The 18,683-nt window shown below is 41.7% G+C and overlaps 1 protein-coding gene across 2 annotated transcripts in view; it reads left to right on the top strand.

Moving 5' to 3' along the window:
* The window catches only part of VCL (vinculin), a 137,804-nt gene that overhangs the window by 56,397 nt on the left and 62,724 nt on the right, over nt 1-18,683 (top strand). For both annotated transcript variants that reach the window (XM_073686080.1, XM_073686079.1), the window contains exons 4-9: nt 9,872-9,980; nt 10,858-10,980; nt 11,151-11,311; nt 14,653-14,743; nt 16,312-16,459; nt 17,052-17,205. In XM_073686080.1, coding sequence (XP_073542181.1) covers nt 9,872-9,980; nt 10,858-10,980; nt 11,151-11,311; nt 14,653-14,743; nt 16,312-16,459; nt 17,052-17,205 — 786 coding nt within the window. The remainder of the gene's footprint in view (nt 1-9,871; nt 9,981-10,857; nt 10,981-11,150; nt 11,312-14,652; nt 14,744-16,311; nt 16,460-17,051; nt 17,206-18,683) is intronic.

Raw genomic sequence — 18,683 nt, 5'->3', positions numbered from 1 at the left:
TTAATAAACTTCTTGAATGTGATTTTGGACACCTTGAGGGGTGCAGTTTTTAGAATGGTGTCACCTGTTGGGTATTTTCTGTCATATGGGTCCCCCAAAGTCACTTCAAATGTGATGTGATGTGATGTCCCTAAAAAAAAAAAAAAAAGAACAAAAAAAAAAGTTTTGTAAATTTTATGCTGGAAAAATGGGAAATTCATGGTGCCGCCGGTGATCTCATTGAGGTCACCACAGTTTATTTGGGCCACTCACACTGAGCTGCCCCTGGGAACCACAGCTTCAATGATTTGTGGTAATCTTATTGACGTCACCGCAGGTCAATAAAGCTGCGTTTCAAGTGCAGATTAGTGTCTCCTGGATTCATGACTGAGCGGTCGCTTCATGCCACTGCTGAGCCATTAAATCCAGATGTCGCAGAGATGGATTACGACATGGGACATGGAGTTTATCATATGAATTATCTTCTCGTTGGACAGGTGAGGATTATGGTTGTGTTTTCTTTTTATTTTCACCGTAATAAATGGAAAAAAGAGTGTGCAGAGTGTTTATTTCTATAAGAGTCTGTCATTATTTCAATTAAAGGACTTTATTCTAGGTGTTTTTTTTTTTTTTTTTAACAATATGACTATGGGGTTAGTAATGGGGGCATCTTGTAGACTCCTGTCCATTACTAACCCCCGGGCTTGAAGTCAGCGGCCATAAAACAATTGCCATCAACCCCAACCCTGCTATAAGCCACCCAATATAACAGAGGAGAATGAGAAACTGCTATTAGGACAAATAGACAAAGTAGCAAAACATAATGAGGTGATTGTAATGGGGGACTTCAACTACCCGGATATTGACTGGGAAACAGAAACCTGTAGATCGCAGAAAGGAAAAAGGTTCTTGACAAATATCAAGGATAATTATCTCTCCCAACTAGTGCAGGAACCAACGAGAGGGAAGGCAGTGTTGGACTTAATATTGACTAATAGGCCTGATAGAATAACTGAGGTACAGATAGGGGGGCACCTAGGTAATAGCGATCATAATATTATCGACTTCAAAATGCCCTTCAGTAGGGTTATCAATAAGGGAACAACTAAAACATTAAACTTTAGGAGGGCGAAGTTTGATCAGCTGAAAGAAAACCTTCAACTTATAGACTGGGACAAAGTTCTTAATCAAGGAAATACGAATAGTAAATGGGAAACCTTCAAAAGAATTCTGAATACTCCGTGCGAGAGGTATATACCGTATGGGAATAAAAGGGCCAGAAATAAGAGGAAACCAATATGGTTGAATAAGAACGTAAAAGGGGCGTTAAATAGCAAAAAAGAGGCATTCAAGAGATTAAAACAGGAAAACAGCAAGGAGGCACTAATGTGTTACAAGGAAAAAACGAGAACCTGTAAAAAACAAATAAAAATAGCGAAGGAGGAAACAGAGAGACGTATTGCTAGGGAAAGTAGATCAAATCCCAAACTGTTCTTTACATATATAAATAGTAAAAGGATTAAATCGAATAATATTGGACCGATAAAAAGTGATGAAGGCAAAATCATAGAGAAAGATGAGGATAAAGCTAATCTATTAAATAAATTTTTTTCGTCAACTTTCACAAAGGAAAAAGAACTAACAGGCGAAATGAGAAGTGACAAGCTTAATCCTCCACTAAGTATGACAAATCTAACCCAAGCTGGGGTACAGAAACGCCTCAGTAACATTAAAATAAACAAATCACCAGGACCTGATGGCATACACCCACGGGTACTAAGGGAACTAAGTAATGTGATAAACAGACTGTTATATCTTATATTTAAGGACTCTGTTGAGACTGGGTCTGTACCACTTGATTGGCAACAGGCGAATGTAGTGCCAATATTCAAAAAGGGAGCAAAAAGTAACACCGGAAACTATCGGCCGGTGAGTCTGACGTCTGTTGTGGGCAAAATTTTTGAAGGCTTTATTAATGAGGCAATCATGGAGCATCTTGATGCTAATAATCTATTAACCCCGAACCAACATGGATTCATGAGGAATCGCTCCTGCCAAACAAACCTGATTGACTTCTACGAGGAGGTTAGCTCTCGAGTAGATCAGGGGGAACCAGTGGATGTCGTGTATCTCGACTTCTCAAAAGCGTTCGATAGCGTGCCACATAATAGGTTGGTATACAAAATGAGAATGATGGGGCTGGGCGAAAATGTCTGCAAGTGGGTAGCTAACTGGCTAAAGGATAGAAGGCAGAGGGTGGTTATAAATGGAATATACTCAGATTGGGTAAGCGTCACTAGTGGGGTACCACAGGGGTCTGTACTAGGCCCAATGTTATTTAATATCTTTATTAACGACATAGTCAACGGGATAAATAGTAAAATATCAATATTTGCAGATGACACAAAGTTATGTAAAACAATTAATACAAAAGAGGATAGTGAAGACCTACAGAGGGATTTGGATAAGCTGGGTAGGTGGAGCATTAAATGGCAAATGAGGTTTAACGAGGAGAAATGTAAGGTCATACATATGGGAAGGAAAAATGGAAGTCACCAGTACTCACTGAATGGGAAATCATTGGGGCATTCAGAGATGGAGAAGGACTTGGGCATCTTGATTGATAGCAAACTAAATTGGAGTGCCCAAAGTCAGGCCGCTGCTGTAAGGGCAAACAGGGTAATGGGATGTATCAGAAGGGGTATAGCTGCAAAGGATGAGAACATTGTTCTTCCACTGTACAAAGCACTGGTCAGACCACACTTGGAATACTGTGCTCAGTTATGGGCCCCAATATATAGAAAGGATATAAATGAGCTTGAAAAGGTACAAAGGAGGGCATCAAAATTAATAAGGGGAATGGAGGGACTGCAATACCCAGAGAGGTTGGCAAAACTAGGACTATTCAGCCTGGAAAAGAGAAGGTTGAGGGGGGACATAATAAATGTGTACAAATATGTTAGGGGACAGTATAGAGACCTTGCCCGGGATTTGTTCAAAAGGAGGGATATTACGGTAACAAGAGGGCACTCACTAAGACTGGAAGAGAAAAGGTTTCAGCACCAGCATAGGAAGGGGTTCTTTACGGTAAGAGCAGTGAGAATATGGAATTCACTGAGTGAGGAGACGGTAATGTCGGATTCACTAAACCAGTTCAAGCGGGGACTGGATGCTTTTCTAGATACCAGGCAGATTTCTGCATATACTTAAAAATAGAATAAAATAGTAGGTTGATACAGGGATTTATTCTGACTGCTGGTTTCAGAGTCGGGAGGGAATTTTTCCTCAGGTGAAGATTGGCTAAATCATTTGGGGTTTTTGCCCTCCTCTGGATCAACTTTAGCAATTACAGAACTAACAGGTCGAACTTGATGGACGCAAGTCTTTATTCGGCTTTACTAACTATGTAACTATGTAACCCTATTACCCCACTTGCCACAGCACCAGGGCAAATGGGAAGAGTGAGGCGATGCCCCATTTCTGTGGCCGTTGAGGCCTGATATTAGCCTGGGAGGGGAGCCAATATCAATGGCTCCTTCCCTGGCTATTAATATCAGCCCACAGCGTCTGCTTAGACTTTTCTGGTTAGAATTTTATAGGGGGACCCTACCTCAATTTTTTTCTGAGGTCTCCCTGTAAGCAAACAGCTGTGAGCTGTTATTAATTGCCTAAAACATTTAGGGCTAATGGTCTCTTTCCATGGCATGGCTATTAATATCAGCTCACAGTGGTTGGCTTTCCCTCTGCTGGTTATGAAAAATCGGTGGGATCCCATGCAGTTTTTTTAATTTAATTCTTTATTTAGCACACAATGTACACTGCGGGTGTGGACTACAACTTCCATCATTATCGCCTGGTCGCGCTGATCTCAGGGAGACCAGGCGACAATGATGTGAGCTGCCTTCAGCACTTGGCACCTGGGAACAGCGCAAACTGAACCGCTTTTTCTCAGGTGCCAGTACTTGTCACACAAATGACACACAGATGCTATCCGCGTGTTATCAGTGTGCACGTGTGTGGGACGTTTTGTGGTCCGTGCTGCTGGAAAAAAATGGACATGTCAGCGTGTTTTGCTCACTGACATAGTCAGTGGAGACACACTGATGTGCGCAGACCCATTCATTTAAATGGGTCTACATGTGTAAGTGTCTACGGTACATGTGAATACTGTCACCACACGTACCGGAGACTCAGATGTGTGAAAGGGGCCTTATACTTTACTGTGTGGGAAATGCTATGAAAAAACAGAAGAAATTGTCAGAATTGTTTTATATGTTTATCTCCACACCGAATAAATTTAATAAAAATAACAATCAAAAAGCGGCACACAACAAAATGGTAATGTTGGACACGATGGCTCATTCGAGAAGAGACAAGCCCTCATCCAGCTCCGTTGGCTTAAGAATAAAAGCATTATGGATCTAAATGTGTGGAAGTAGTACTAGCATAGTATAGGGATGCAGCAGCATTCCTATACTATACAAGATGTCCGTTCTGCACTGACAGAAAGTTGACAAATCATGCACTGCGCATGATCTGGCAACTTTCCTATCTCTGGTGACCCGGATGTCATCATGACGACATCTAGTCACCTTGATAACCATCGGAACCCCGCACCGCTTCTGGCACTCTGTGCCGGGTGTCAGCTGTCAGAATCAGCAGACAACCGGTGGCGATCGCGCACGCTCAGCTTCTGTGCACACTAAATCACTGAGACATATCCATACGTTCCATGTTGGCAAGTACCAGGCCACAGGGACTTATGGATACGTCCCATGTCAGAAAGAGTTAAACTGGGAGCTTTGGCTACTAAGAAAATATATAATGTTACGCAATGCCTTGAAAAAGTGTTAATACCCTGTGAACTTTTCCACTCTTTTTTTTGACATTACGTCCATAAACTTTAAATGTATGTTATTGGGATCTAATACGATATACCAACACAAAGTAGCAAGTATTTGTGAAGTGTAAAGGAAATGATACATGGTTCTTTAATTATTCTGAAAATTGTGACGTGTATTTGTACACTGCTCAAAAAAATAAAGGGAACACTCAAATAACACATCCTAGATCTGAATGAATGAAATATTCTCATTGAATACTTTGTTCTGTACAAAGTTGAATGTGCTGATAACAAAATCACACAAAAATAATCAATGGAAATCAAATTTATTAACCAATGGAGGCCTGGATTTGGAGTCACCCCCAAAATTAAAGTGGAAAAACACACTACAGGCTGATCCAACTTTGATGTAATGTCCTTAAAACAAGTCAAAATGAGGCTCAGTATTGTGTGTGACCTCCCTACAATGCCTGGGCATGCTCCTGATGAGGTTGTGGATGGTCTCCTGTGGGATCTCCTCCCAGACCTGTGACTAAAGCATCCGCCAACTCCTGGACAGTCTGTGGTGCAACGTAACGTTGGTGGATGGAGTGAGACATGATGTCCCATATGTGCTCAATCAGATTCAGGTCTGGGGAACAGGCGGGCCAATCCATAGCTTCAATGCCTTCATCTTGCAGGAACTGCTGACACACTCCAGCCACATGAGGTCTGGCATTGTCCTGCATTAGGAGGAACCCAGGGCCAACGGCACCAGCATATGGTCTCACAAGGGGTCTGAGGATCTGATCTCGGTACCTAATGGCAGTCAGGCTACCTCTGGCGAGCACATGGAGGGCTGTGCGGCCCTCCAAAGAAATGCCATCCCACACCATTACTGACCGACGGCCAAACCGGTCATGCTGAAGGATGTTGCAGGCAGCAGATCGCTCTCCACTGCGTCTCCAGACTCTGTCACGTCTGTCACATGTGCTCAGTGTGAACCTGCTTTCATCTGTGAAGAGCACAGGGCGCCAGTGGCGACTTTGCCAATCCTGGTGTTCTGTGGCAAATGCCAAGAGTCCTGCACGGTGTTGGGCTGTGAGCACAGCCCCCATCTGTGGATGTCGGGCCCTCATACCACCCTCATGGAGTCGGTTTCTAACAGTTTGTGCAGACACATGCACATTTGTGGCCTGCTGGAGGTCATTTTGCAGGGCTCTGGCAGCGCTCCTTCTGTTCCTCCTTGCACAAAGGCGGAGGTAGTGGTCCTGCTGCTGGGTTGTTGCCTTCTTACGGCCCTCTCCGCATCTCCTGGTGTACTGACCTGTCTCCTGGTAGCGCCTCCAGCCTCTGGACACTATGCTGACAGACACAGCAAACCTTCTTGCCACAGCTGGCATTGAGGTGCCATCCTGGATGAGCTGCACTACCTGAGCAACTTCTGTGGGTTGTAGAGTCCGTCTCATGCTACCACGAGTGTGAAAGGACAACCAACATTCAAAAGTGACCAAAACATCAGCCAGAAAGCATTGGTACTGAGATGTGGTCTGTGGTCCCCACCTGCAGAACCACTCCTTTATTGAGGGTGTCTTGATAATTGCCAATAATTTCCATCTATTGTCTATTCCATTTGCATAGCAGCATGTGAAATTGATTGTCAATCAGTGTTGCTTCCTAAGTGGACAGTTTGATTTCACAGAAGTTTGATTTACTTGGAGTTATATTCTGTTGTTTAAGTGTTCCCTTTATTTTTTTGAGCAGTGTATTTAGCCCCCTCTAGTCTTATTTCCCTATATAAAATCCAAAGTGACCAATTACCTCCAAAAGTTACATAATTAGTAAATTGAGTCTACCTGTGTATAATTTATTCTCAGTATAACTACATCTTTTCTGTGGATGCATCAGAGGTTTGTTTGAGAACTTAAGGGATCAAACAGCATCATGAAAACCAAGGAACACCCCAGACAGGTCAGGAATAAAGTTTTGGAGAAGAATAAAGCAGGGTTAGGTTATTAGAAAAAAATAAATAAAATATATGTAAAAATAGCCCAAGCACTTAAGCACTGTTTAATCCATCATCCAAAAATGGAAGTATGGAGTATGGCTCAACTACAAGCCTACCAAGACATGACCGTCCACCTAAACTGAGATCCCAAGCAAGGAGAACACTAATTAGAGAAGCAGCCAAGAGGCCCATGGTCACTCTGGAGGAGCTGCAGAGATCCACAGCTCAGGTGGGAGAATCTGTCCACAGGACAACTATTAGACTTATTGTCCACAAATCTGGCCTTTATTGAAAAGTGGCAACAAAAAAGCCATTTTTGAAAGCAAGCCATGTAGGGAACACAGCTAGCATGTGGAAGAAGGCGCTCATGTCAGATGAGACCAGAGTAGAACTTTTTAGGCTAAATGCAAAACTGGGTGGCAGAAAACTAACACTACATAACCCTAAAAACACCATCCTTCTCGTCAAACAATGTGATGGCAGCATTATGTTGTGGGGATGCTTTTCTTCAGCAGTGACGAGGTAGATGGATGGAGCTAAATATAGGATAATACTGGAGGAAAACCTGTTAGCGGCTTACAAAACTTGAGACTGGGGCGTTGGTTCACCTTTCAGTAGGACTACGACCCTAAACATACTGCCAGAGCTACAAAGGAATGGTTTAGATCAAAGCATATTAATGTGTGTGAATGGCCCAATCACAGTCCAGACTTAAATCCCATTGAGAATCTATGGCAAAACTTGTAAATTGCTGTTCAGACTCTCTTCATCCAATCTCACGGAGCTAGAGCTGGTTTGCAAAGAAGACTGGGTAAGACTTGCAGCAGTAACTGCAGTGAAAGGTGGTCCTGCAAAGTATTGACTCAGGGGGGCTGAATACAAATTCACGTCACAATTTTCAGATTTATATTTTTAAAATATTCAAAAAGAAAAAAAAAAATGTATCATTTCCTCTACACGTCAAAAACACTTGCTGCTTTGTGTTGGTGCCGTGTTTCCTTGAATATAAGCTCTACGCCTAAAATAGGCCTTAGTATGATTTTTTTTTTTTTTTTTTAGGATTTTTGGAGTATGCTTGAAATATAAACCCTACTCCAAAAATAAACCCCATTTACAGTTCAATAAGTGTCCAAGCAGCTACCTGTATGTATGTATGTATGTATGTAAAAAAAAGTGACTAGAGTACAGCAGGACCTGTCATCAAGGAAAGCACACTCCCCAAAGAGTCACACTCAAAAGATCCCACCTTATGACAACAAGGGTTGGGCTGTCATACACAGATTCGGTAGTACCACTGGCGAAACTCTGCGCCCGAGCATTGTAGCTGGTTCTGGTCACCATGGGGTGCCAACCACTACACTTGGCTGCAGTGGAACGCAATAAATCTGAAAGTGACACAGATCTGTGTGCGAGAGCCCGTCCACCATCGGCACTTGTCGATACTAATTGTTGTGGGTCTGGTGATGGGGATGTCCGCTGTCTTTTAGGGGTGTCTGCTTTCCTTGATGAAAGGTTTACTGTATCTGTCCTGTTGTATTCTATTTACTTTTTCACATTAACCATAACAAAAATTCAGCCAGCAGAGAGGTGCTTTAGGGAGACAAGTATTTTTATATACGGTTATCATAGAAAGTATTAAAATCTCTGAAGCCCCTAGTGAGGGGGGCATGTACCCCCCTCCCTCCTAATCTATTATTATTTATTAATCTTATTATTCCATTTATTCCATGGCGCTTTACATGTGAAAAGGGGTGTACATAATATAAAACAAGTACAATAATCTTAACCCCTTAGTGACTGAGCCAATTTTGACCTTCCTGACCAGGCCAAATTTTTGAAATTCTGACCACTGTCACTTTATATGGCAATAACTCTGGAACGCTTCAACGGATCCCCCTGATTCTCAGATTTTTTTTTTTTTTTTGTGTGACATATTGTACTTCATGATAGTGGTAAAATGTGTTCTATATTTTTTGCGTTTATTTGTGAAAATATCGGAAATTTGGTGAGCATTTAGCAATTTTCAAACTTTTAATTCTTATGCCCTTAAATCAGAGAGATATGTCACACAAAATAGTTAATAACTAACATTTACCACTTGTCTCCTTTACATCTGCATCATTTTTTAAACATATTTTGTTTTTGTTAGGAAGTTAGAAGGGTTAAGTTCAGCAATTTCTAATTTTTTCAACAAAATTTACAAAACCATAATTTTAAGGACCACATCACATTTGAAGCGACTTTGGCAGAATATATAGGGTGTGTGTGTATATGTACTGTATTTTTCGGACTATAAGACACACTTTTTTCCTTCAAAATTTTGGAGGAAAGTGAGGGGGGGGGCTGTCTTACAGTCCTATTTATATAAAGGAGTATATAAATCAGAGGTTTACATACACTAAATAAAAAGACACACATGCTTGTTTTTCTCAACATCTGTCATGAAATCAGAATAAACCTTTCCCGTTTTAGGTCAATTAATATTACCACAATACTGAAGCAACATCTCAAGAAATTAGCCAGGAACTTAAAGCTTGGGCGGAAATGGGTCTTCCAAATGGACAATGACCCAAAGCATACTGTCAAAATGGTAACAAAGTGGCTTAAAGATAGCAATGTTTTGGAGTGGCCATCACAAAGCCCTGATTTCAATCCTATTGAAAATGTATGGGCAAAGCTGAAAAGGCTTACACATACGAAAACATAAAGAATTCGAGATGGGATACACAAGTTGTCTAGTAACCATCTGTGGCCCATAGTAGCACCTTGCCTCCTGCCTGGAAATGGACATGTGATAGAAGCTTCTATCGCAGTCCCAATAAGTACTATAATGTATATAGTTACAGTTTCTGAGACCAATTTTACGTGCCGACAGCCGATTTATCTGTTTCATTTAGTAAATCTTGATATGTGGAACACAACATAAAGTATTCTGCCTGCAATGGCTTGAAACTTTCTAATATATTCATAGTTTCTCACAGGTAAAGTGTAAATTTATAAATTGTCATTACATTTGTATGACCACGAGATGGAAAGTAATCACTGCACTTTCATTTATACAGGTAAGGAAAATCATCAGAGTGTGCAAAGGTATACTGGAGTATCTGACGGTGGCAGAGGTGGTGGAGAGCATGGAGGATCTGGTCACTTACACAAAAAACTTGGGGCCAGGTAAGTGAAAATCAGTTTTTGTTTTTTTCCCCCTCTAACCTGGATTAAATGGAAAATAATATGTTCATTGCGAGAGGACTTGGTATTTAACTAGCAGATTACTTGATTTATTATAGCTAAGACTTATGCTAAGTGCAGTTCTTGCCCAAATTCTGAAAATCGATCCCCATGTAAAGCTGTCAAAAAAATCACCCTTTTGTGTCCTGGAACTAGGCACTAAGGACTTTAGCAGGACAGGAGGAGTGGATTAAATGATGATGATTTTATTTCTATAGTGTCAAGATATTCCACAGCACTTTACAATTAAGCGTGGACATTTCCAGGCGATCAGACATTGCTAAGTAACACATACCAAGAGGTTTGAGGACCCTGCTCGTAAGCTACAATCTATAAGGAAATAGGGGGACACAAAAGGTAAAAAGCACATGTCGTACTTGGTCCAGCCATCCTAATAAAGAGGGGCATTCCAATAATGGTGCAAGATCCGGTCATCAGCCAGGATCTTTCCAAGTAGATACAAAGTGTTGCTGAGTGCATGGAGGGTATGGGAACAGATAAGTGGGACTAGATTCTAAGGAAAATTAGGAAAGGAGAACAGGAAATATTTATATTAGTGAGGCGAGGTGATGGACCATCCTATAGAGATGTCTTTTTATGGCACGCTTAAAACTATTGATACTGGGAGTAAATCAAATGGTCCCGGTTAGTGTATTCCAGACAACTGGTAGGTGTGGAGGTTCGGATTATAGAGGTGTTAGTTATGGTTATCAAATAATCTGCATAGAATAGGCTTTGACAAGGAAAACGGGTCCATCTGTAATGTTACATGTAGTTAAATGCAGTTCACTTGGCTAAGCGCTATTGTATCTTTCCCAAGGAATGACAAAGATGGCGAAGATGATTGATGAACGTCAGCAAGAGCTCACCCACCAAGAACATCGTATCATGCTAGTAAATTCTATGAATACCGTCAAAGATCTTCTGCCAGTTCTCATCTCTGGTATGTATCTGGCCTAGGTTGGCCGTCTTGATGGAGATTTTCTTCTTCTCTTGCTTATGGCAATTTTGTCTTCCCTAGGATTGTCCAATAATACTTATTCTTTATTGGAAAAAGGAATTTTTGGTTCCGGAATGAAAGGAATTTTATGTTGTCCTCCTTCTTTTTCTCAGCTATGAAGATCTTTGTAACAACTAAGAACTCGCGCAGTCAAGGTATCGAGGAAGCTTTAAAAAATCGCAATTTTACTGTGGAGAAAATGAGTACAGAAATCAATGAAATTATACGGGTATTGCAGCTTACTTCATGGGATGAGGATGCCTGGGCCAGCAAGGTGAGACGCTTTATAAGCACTGTATGGTATAATGTGTGAGTATGTACAATCGTCAGAGCAGAGTTTTGTTTAATTATAACCATTTTAGATATTGACATTATTTTGGCATAGATGACTATAAAATCATATATGGGCAGGAATCTCTATATGTGATGTATTACCTAAATAAATGTGATGCCCATCATGCTCTGATATTACACCATGTATTCTGCTGCAGCTAATGCAAGAAGCCAGAAAAGTCTAGTACAAAAAGTGAACCAAGCCGATGGGCTGACTCATGTGCCATCATAGTCATATATAATATAGTCATTTGTTTTCTTAAATCCTAATGTGAAAAGATATGTCAACATAATTTGTTCTTTTTTCACATGGTCTCTCTTTTCTTTATTTTTATGTTCTGGGGTTTAGAAGGTAAGATGTCTACATAGGCAGCATGCCCTGTTAACAAGAGTGCAGTGCATTATGTATTTTTATTGGTTTGGTATTAAATGTAGTTAATTTAATGATTTATTTTTTTTGCCTTAACTTGACAATATGAGGTTTATATGCAACTTTGTACATAGCTCTGTGTTGTTGTTTTTTCTAATATTTTAAGGTTCAGAATAATGGGTACCGTATATAGTTTGCACTAAATTAGCAAAATATTTTTTCTCTGGCTTTTTATAGTTTAAAAAAATATTTTTGCTTCGGTTTAGTGTATGTTAAATGAAACCTACAGAAATATTTAAACAGTAATCGTTGTTATAATTGATTTCATTAATCAATAGTACATGTGAAAATAAGACCCTATAATATGTCTTAGAGAAATCTGCTTCTTTCTCCTTCTGGACTGATAAGTCATTCTCAATTCTGAGGTAAAATCTGTGTTCGGGAAGATAGATTTTCCGATTACTGAGAGAGCAGATGACAGTTGGTGCTTATAAAATTCTATGGAGAAGGGAGGCACTAGAGGCAGACAGACATTCTACTGCAGGTTCTCCTGAAATGAACTTGATAAGCATCAACTACCATCTCCTATCTCCGTAATGGGAAAATTTGCAATCACTGAATATAGATTTTACCCAGGAATTAAGAATTTTGTGTATGAATGATCCATCCAGGATGAGAAAGAAGCAGATTTCTCTGAAAAAATATATTACAAAGTTGCCTATCTTCATGTGTATGATTGATTTATGATTATATATATATATATATATATATATATATATATATATATATATATAAAAAGCGAGTTGAAACACTGGTTACTCTTTAAGCTCTTCATACATAACTGCTTTGTAGTCCTTCATAGATACCATACCATTCCATTTCCTGCTTTGTATATTCTAATACGTGAATGAACAGATTGTAGACTGCCTGGCTACTTCCACAATACACTATAGTCCTATAATTCCGGGCTGGTACTGCTGTGTCTGTGAACGCGTTTATTTGCAGTGTGGATGATGGTGACCTCTTGTGCCCGGTTTATTGGAGTTGCTTTACATTATAGGCCATGTAGCAAAGTTCTAACTTTATCACAATTGTTTGTTGTTCACAGATCCGAATTTTTTTTGCAGTTACTTTAATTTAATAGGGTTGTCCCATCACGGACAATTGATTTTGGATTAGAGCCAGATTGAATATAGTAATTGGTTTCTTGGCAGAAAGGGAAGCTCTGAGGGGCCCTTGCTCATATAAGGTGGGGGTGGGGTTCCTAAGAGGGGGAAACTCCTGGTAAGACATTCATTTGCCACAATGGCGCATATGGCCAGGGTTGTCTTCATGAGAAAACCTCTTTACCAATGTAATGACGTGCTAGTGGCATTTTAAATGGCCATCCCTCATTTGGAATGCTTTATACCAATATTTGAAAGAATATTTTCAACTTTTTACCACCATGTTAAAATGCTGTTGGTTGTAATCAGAAATGTATAGCAATTTTGTTGACCCATTCTATACAGCAAAAAAAAAAATGAAATGACAGAGGTGAAAGGCACAGATCTGAGATAAAACCACATCTTTATTAATGCAACACAAACCTTATTAGATCAGAGACATCACCAGAACACAGACAAAACTGGATGAAAAAACACCTGGACAAGTGTGTACACCCAGCAAATTCAATGTCTACCACAAGATGGCAGTGTATCGGAACAATTGCAAAAGATGAAGGTCCTGAGAAAATCGCTGATCTTGATGAGGAGATGTGTAGGAGTCCGATGCTCCTGATTTCTTAAAGAGGAACATGCTACTTAATGAATCAGGAGTGTCTGACAAATGGCGTGTCACTCCATGCACCTCACCATAAGGACTGGAGGAAGACTTGTGACTTAAGGTGTGCCACTGCTCGTCGTGGATTAGTCCAGCGGTGGCGTTGTGCTCCTATTCCCCTATTCCACCCCTGTCCTGCCCTGTTTTTCTTGCGTAAGCATTTTGATGGAAAGGAAAATAATATATCAAAGTAAAGCCAAAGGATATAAGGCTCTAATTGACTTCACAAACGTGTGGGTTAATGTACACCCTACAAATTCAATGTTTACCACGAGACGACAGTGTATAACCACAAATCCGAAATAAGGTATTTCCATCAGCCGGGAGCCTTCTCACCACATGTGGAAGCTCGTGAGTGTGGTGGGCCCGGCTCCCTGTTCTACCGCGGAGGCTGGAATACTCTGATAACTCCGGGTTATGATCCGGCTTCAGGGGTCTTTACACTCTTTTTGCTATTGTTATCAGCATTTCTGTGAGGCTTATTTTGGGACCCCTGTATTCATAGAGACAATTAGTTCTTTATATCCCGTGACTTTATTTTTTATGTTGTTTCTCCATGACAGTATAAACTATTTATTGTGCACCTGTGGTTCTACATTGCCATTTTGTGGTAGACATTGAATTTGCAGGGTGTACATTGTTATCCAGGTGTTTTCTCATCCAGTTTGTGCTCTTGTGCTATGTGTATATTAATACTGTCTATTTAATTGCAGATGTACTAACAAAGATTTTGTTTTGATGTGTTACCTTGTATGATGCTATAGATCAGTACATATGGGTACATGGTACAATATATTTCCTAAATATGGCTGCACATGTCTGTTTTTTTTTTTTTTTAGAGCATTAAAAAGCGTGGTGAAGTATGACAGCACACCTGGTAGAGGGCTGTTGCTGCCATTACTGCATTACTCTTGCACAGATGTATGACATTCCAGTGGTAATATGTAGTAATGGTAACTTTACACTTCACGTTCCATAGTAATGAGAAGCAACACTTTACTAGTTTGCTGTAGACAGCTTGTGTTTGGTTGATGCTAATTTAACGGTTAACATTTTTTAAGAACCCCGTCCAATTTTTTTTGAACTGATAGGACACAGAAGCCATGAAGCGAGCGCTAGCACTAATTGATTCTAAAATGAATCAGGCGAAGGGTTGGCTGAGGGACCCTAATGCTCCTCCAGGTAAGGATGAAGTTCGAAAGCTCCACTTGTGAATATTGAAACCTTTTTTTGATATATAATGATATATAATATTAATAGTAATTAGAGTTGAGCAAGAAGATTTGCACTGCCCAGGTCTGGCATAAAGCCTGTTCCTCTGTGCACCAGGCATTCTCGGCCCGGTATCCTGGGAGCTTGTACTTACATTGGAACACCACGTGGCCTGGTATGTCATGACATCATGTAGGGCCTAGTAAGCACAATGACACCCATGATGCCAGAAGCAGATGTTAAGACTGCCATGGCCTATGTGCCACAGAGGACAAGACTGGATGTGGACCAGGGCAACTTGAGTCTTTTTGCTCAACTCTAATAGTAATCAAATACGTTTCTGTACTTCTGGTTTCTCATTGAGTAGGTATGCTGGTCTTGGACAATGGAGCTAATGGTTAGATAAATGACCTAAATAACATACAAGCATATTTTATGTTTGTTTTGTTTAATTGCCGATTGGGAAGAGTTGGTTCATGGACTTAGAGATGCGAGCCTACAAGTTTAGGACTTCTATTTGAAGATTTAAAAGTCTGAAAATTTGGCACTCCATGTAGCCTCTTTAGGATAGGAGAAAGTTACCCCACCTCCGTGGGAAAATACTACCATATAATGCTTGTAACGCTAGGTGAAGGAAGGAATAAGTGTACAATGACTGGAAGAGAGGGAAGGGAGCCCAACACTAGGGAAAGGGAGAGTGGAGACCCCTAGGCCGATCTAATATCACCCTGCCTACCCTGTCGTCCCTATATAGGTTCTGCACCTATCGCCGAGCAGGAATCTAAACCCTGAATGTCCCTAGAGCTAGGTCTTAGATAGGGAGGGGACGGGATGAGCACTAGTCAGCCCCACTATAAACTAAAGACAACAAGGTAAACAAACAAAGGGGATACACTTAGCTTGAGCAGACACCAGAGAGATAACGCCAACTGTCCTCCAAGGGCACCAAAGACGGGACTAGCCAACTGCCAGTACTCCAAGCCTGCACAGAGGTATATAGAACTATCACCGGCGACTCTCTGGAAACTGAGCCTTTTTAACTACCATGCAAGGGTGTGTCAATCAGCAGCAGAAGGTGGAGGTCGCTGCTGGGTCCTAAAGGGAAAAGGATATAACTATACTACAGAGACGAGAGGATCAAGAAGGCGTCTGCAATGCCAAGCGCAGTGACCTTCTATAGCAGGATCCAGAGCAACTGTCTCACACCTGACACACCCGTGACAATGCTATGAAATGAGGTGTGACATCTAAATCCAAATGCCTCTGTGAGAGTTGAAGCATATGGGGGTATATTAATGCCCCATATGGGTGACATATCATTGCTCCATGCAACTCTGAGAGGTTCTACAAGGCCATGATATTGCCATGTGCAGAATTCCCCTTGATTGGGCAAATGGGCAGATGGAGTCTCCATAAGGCAGCTACTTGAAAATGGTGCATTCATTTGGGAAGGTTGCATTTATGTGCATACTGGAGTGAAGTAAGATTTTCTACATTTGTTGCTGGTTTTGCTGTACTGTCCAGTCCTCTCTTTGCAGGTGATACAGGAGAACAAGCTGTACGCCAGATTATAGATGAAGCTGGGAAGGTTGGGGAGCTATGTGCAGGGAAGGAGAGGAAGGATATCCTGGGGACCTGCAAGACTCTAGGCCAAATGACTGATCAAGTTGCTGATCTGAGAGCAAGGTAAGTACATTAGATCATTTTACCTAAAATATTCGATTATTGAGAAAATTTGCTCAAAATATAAAAATAGGTCAGATCTTCATGTTCCTCGTATGGGACCCTTACAATTACTTGTGCTCACTGTGTACTCCATATGTAGAGTGAGATGGGATGGAATTGGTGAGATGCACGCTATCACCCTTAAGGTAAGTGCATGCGATGTCTTTTTCAGTTCTGCCTGGAACCTGCCTGAGAAAGTGCTAAAAGAATGAACATATGTACTGCAAAGTCAGAACGACTTTGTATGCACGTTAAGTTTTTTTGTCACTTCTTTAACCTCTTCAGGCTTCAAAAGCTGTGTAGAGGCTAAAAGAAGTACCTGGTCCACTCTTCAACCACTATCTTTAATATGAAAATATAACAAAACCAAATCTGCCACAGAACACAAAACAATGTCAAATATGCTTCAGGGAAAACACTGCAGCGTTTTGTTCTCCAAAAACAATGCAGGTACGCCGGGGTCTAAAAGACATGGTGTGCCCATACAGTCACTCTGGAATAGAAAATCTGCTGTTAATATGTTTAATATCTTTTTTTTTTTTCTTCATTACAGAGGGCAGGGAGCTACGCCTGCTGCCATGCAAAAAGCACAGCAAGTATCTCAAGGATTAGATATCCTTACAGCTAAAGTAGAGAACGCTGCCCGTAAGCTGGAAGCCCTAACCAACTCCAAGCAGGCTATTGGAAAAAGGATCGATGCTGCTCAGGTGAGGCTTCCACCAACTGAACCTGTGTGCTCCACTTTGCCAGAATATGTCTGACACAGCCTTCACATCTAGGGACCTCTTCTGACTGCTTCTCCAACAGCTTCACCCTCACCAAGATGCCAGCCCTAATAATGCATTGTGCCTTTGAAGATTCAATATATGATGTACTATTCCATCATATGACGGGTCCCTGTGTATGATACAGGCTCAGGAGCAGAGCCTTTATCTTTCCCAGCAGACGATGGCTGCAGTGGGAGGTTGAGCTCAGTCCGCTGCTTTTATCCTCTTAAATGCTTGTCAATTTCTGACAAATGTAGATTTGTTAATCCGCTTACCTGCACCATCTGTGCACAGGATCACCACTCCACAACATAAGGCACAAAGAATTGGATCCAGAACATCAAATGTGCAAAATTTATTTTTCTTCCATAAAAGCCACAACAAGATTTTCTATATCAAAAATGTCCCAAAAGAATAAGTGATATTACTGGTTCACTCGTTTAGTACCAAGAAGCAGGTTGCTTAACGCATCACCGAGTAACATCTATAATATAACCGGGGATGCGTGTCTCTGTCTGAAGCATTTATAGACTGCACATGCACGACGCGCAGTCTGGCTCCAGACAGAAGAAAGCATGGAGCCGTTACAGGTAAGAGGAGTGTATGGCGCCGGAGATCGCAGTATGCGTAGACACTGAACGTATACCGCGATCTCCGGCGCCATGCTTAGATTCTTACCTGACCGGGAGGAGCGTTGTCGGGGCAGGAGAGAGGTGTTGGATCGGCGCATGCACATAGCGCTATCCGGCGCCATTTTACTGAAGACACATTTGCAGTGTGTCTTCAGCAAAATGGCGCCGGACAGCGCGGTGCTCCGGCGCCGCACTCCTCCCCCAGCAGAACAGGACACCGCAGCGCTGGAGCACAGGGAAGAAAGGTGAGTATAAGTGTTTATTTTTTTTTTGTATGTGTGTACAGCGTGAAAGGGATGAGGGGGCCACACATACCAGGATTGGGGGCTGAGGGGACCATGCATACCAGGATTTGGGGGTGATGGGTACCACGCATAACAGGATTGGGGGATGAGGGGGTCACACATATCAGGATTGGGGGGTGAGGGGACCATGCATACCAGGATTGGGGGGTGAGGGGTACCACACCGACCAGGATTGGGGGGTGAAGGGACCACGCATGTCAGGATTGGGGGGCGAGGGGTGCCATATATACCGGGATAAGGGTGAAGGGTGCCACGCATACCGGGATTGGGGGTGAGGGGTGCCACGCATACCGGGATAGGGGTGAGGAGTACCACGCATACCAGTATTGGCGGATGAGGATGGGATTGGGGTTGAGGGGTGCCATGCATACGAGGATTGGGGTTGAGGGGTGTCACGCATACGAGGATTGGGGATGAGGGATGCCACGCATGTCAGGATTTGGGATGAGGGGTGCCACGCATACCAGGATTGGAGGTGAGG

The sequence above is a fragment of the Phyllobates terribilis genome, unplaced genomic scaffold (assembly GCF_046119375.1).
Source record: "Phyllobates terribilis strain yellow unplaced genomic scaffold, ASM4611937v1 Scaffold_5__5_contigs__length_657084704, whole genome shotgun sequence".
Lineage (NCBI taxonomy): Eukaryota > Metazoa > Chordata > Amphibia > Anura > Dendrobatidae > Phyllobates > Phyllobates terribilis.
Note: the sequence above shows the minus strand (reverse complement) of the source record. Positions and strands in the feature narration are given on the sequence as shown.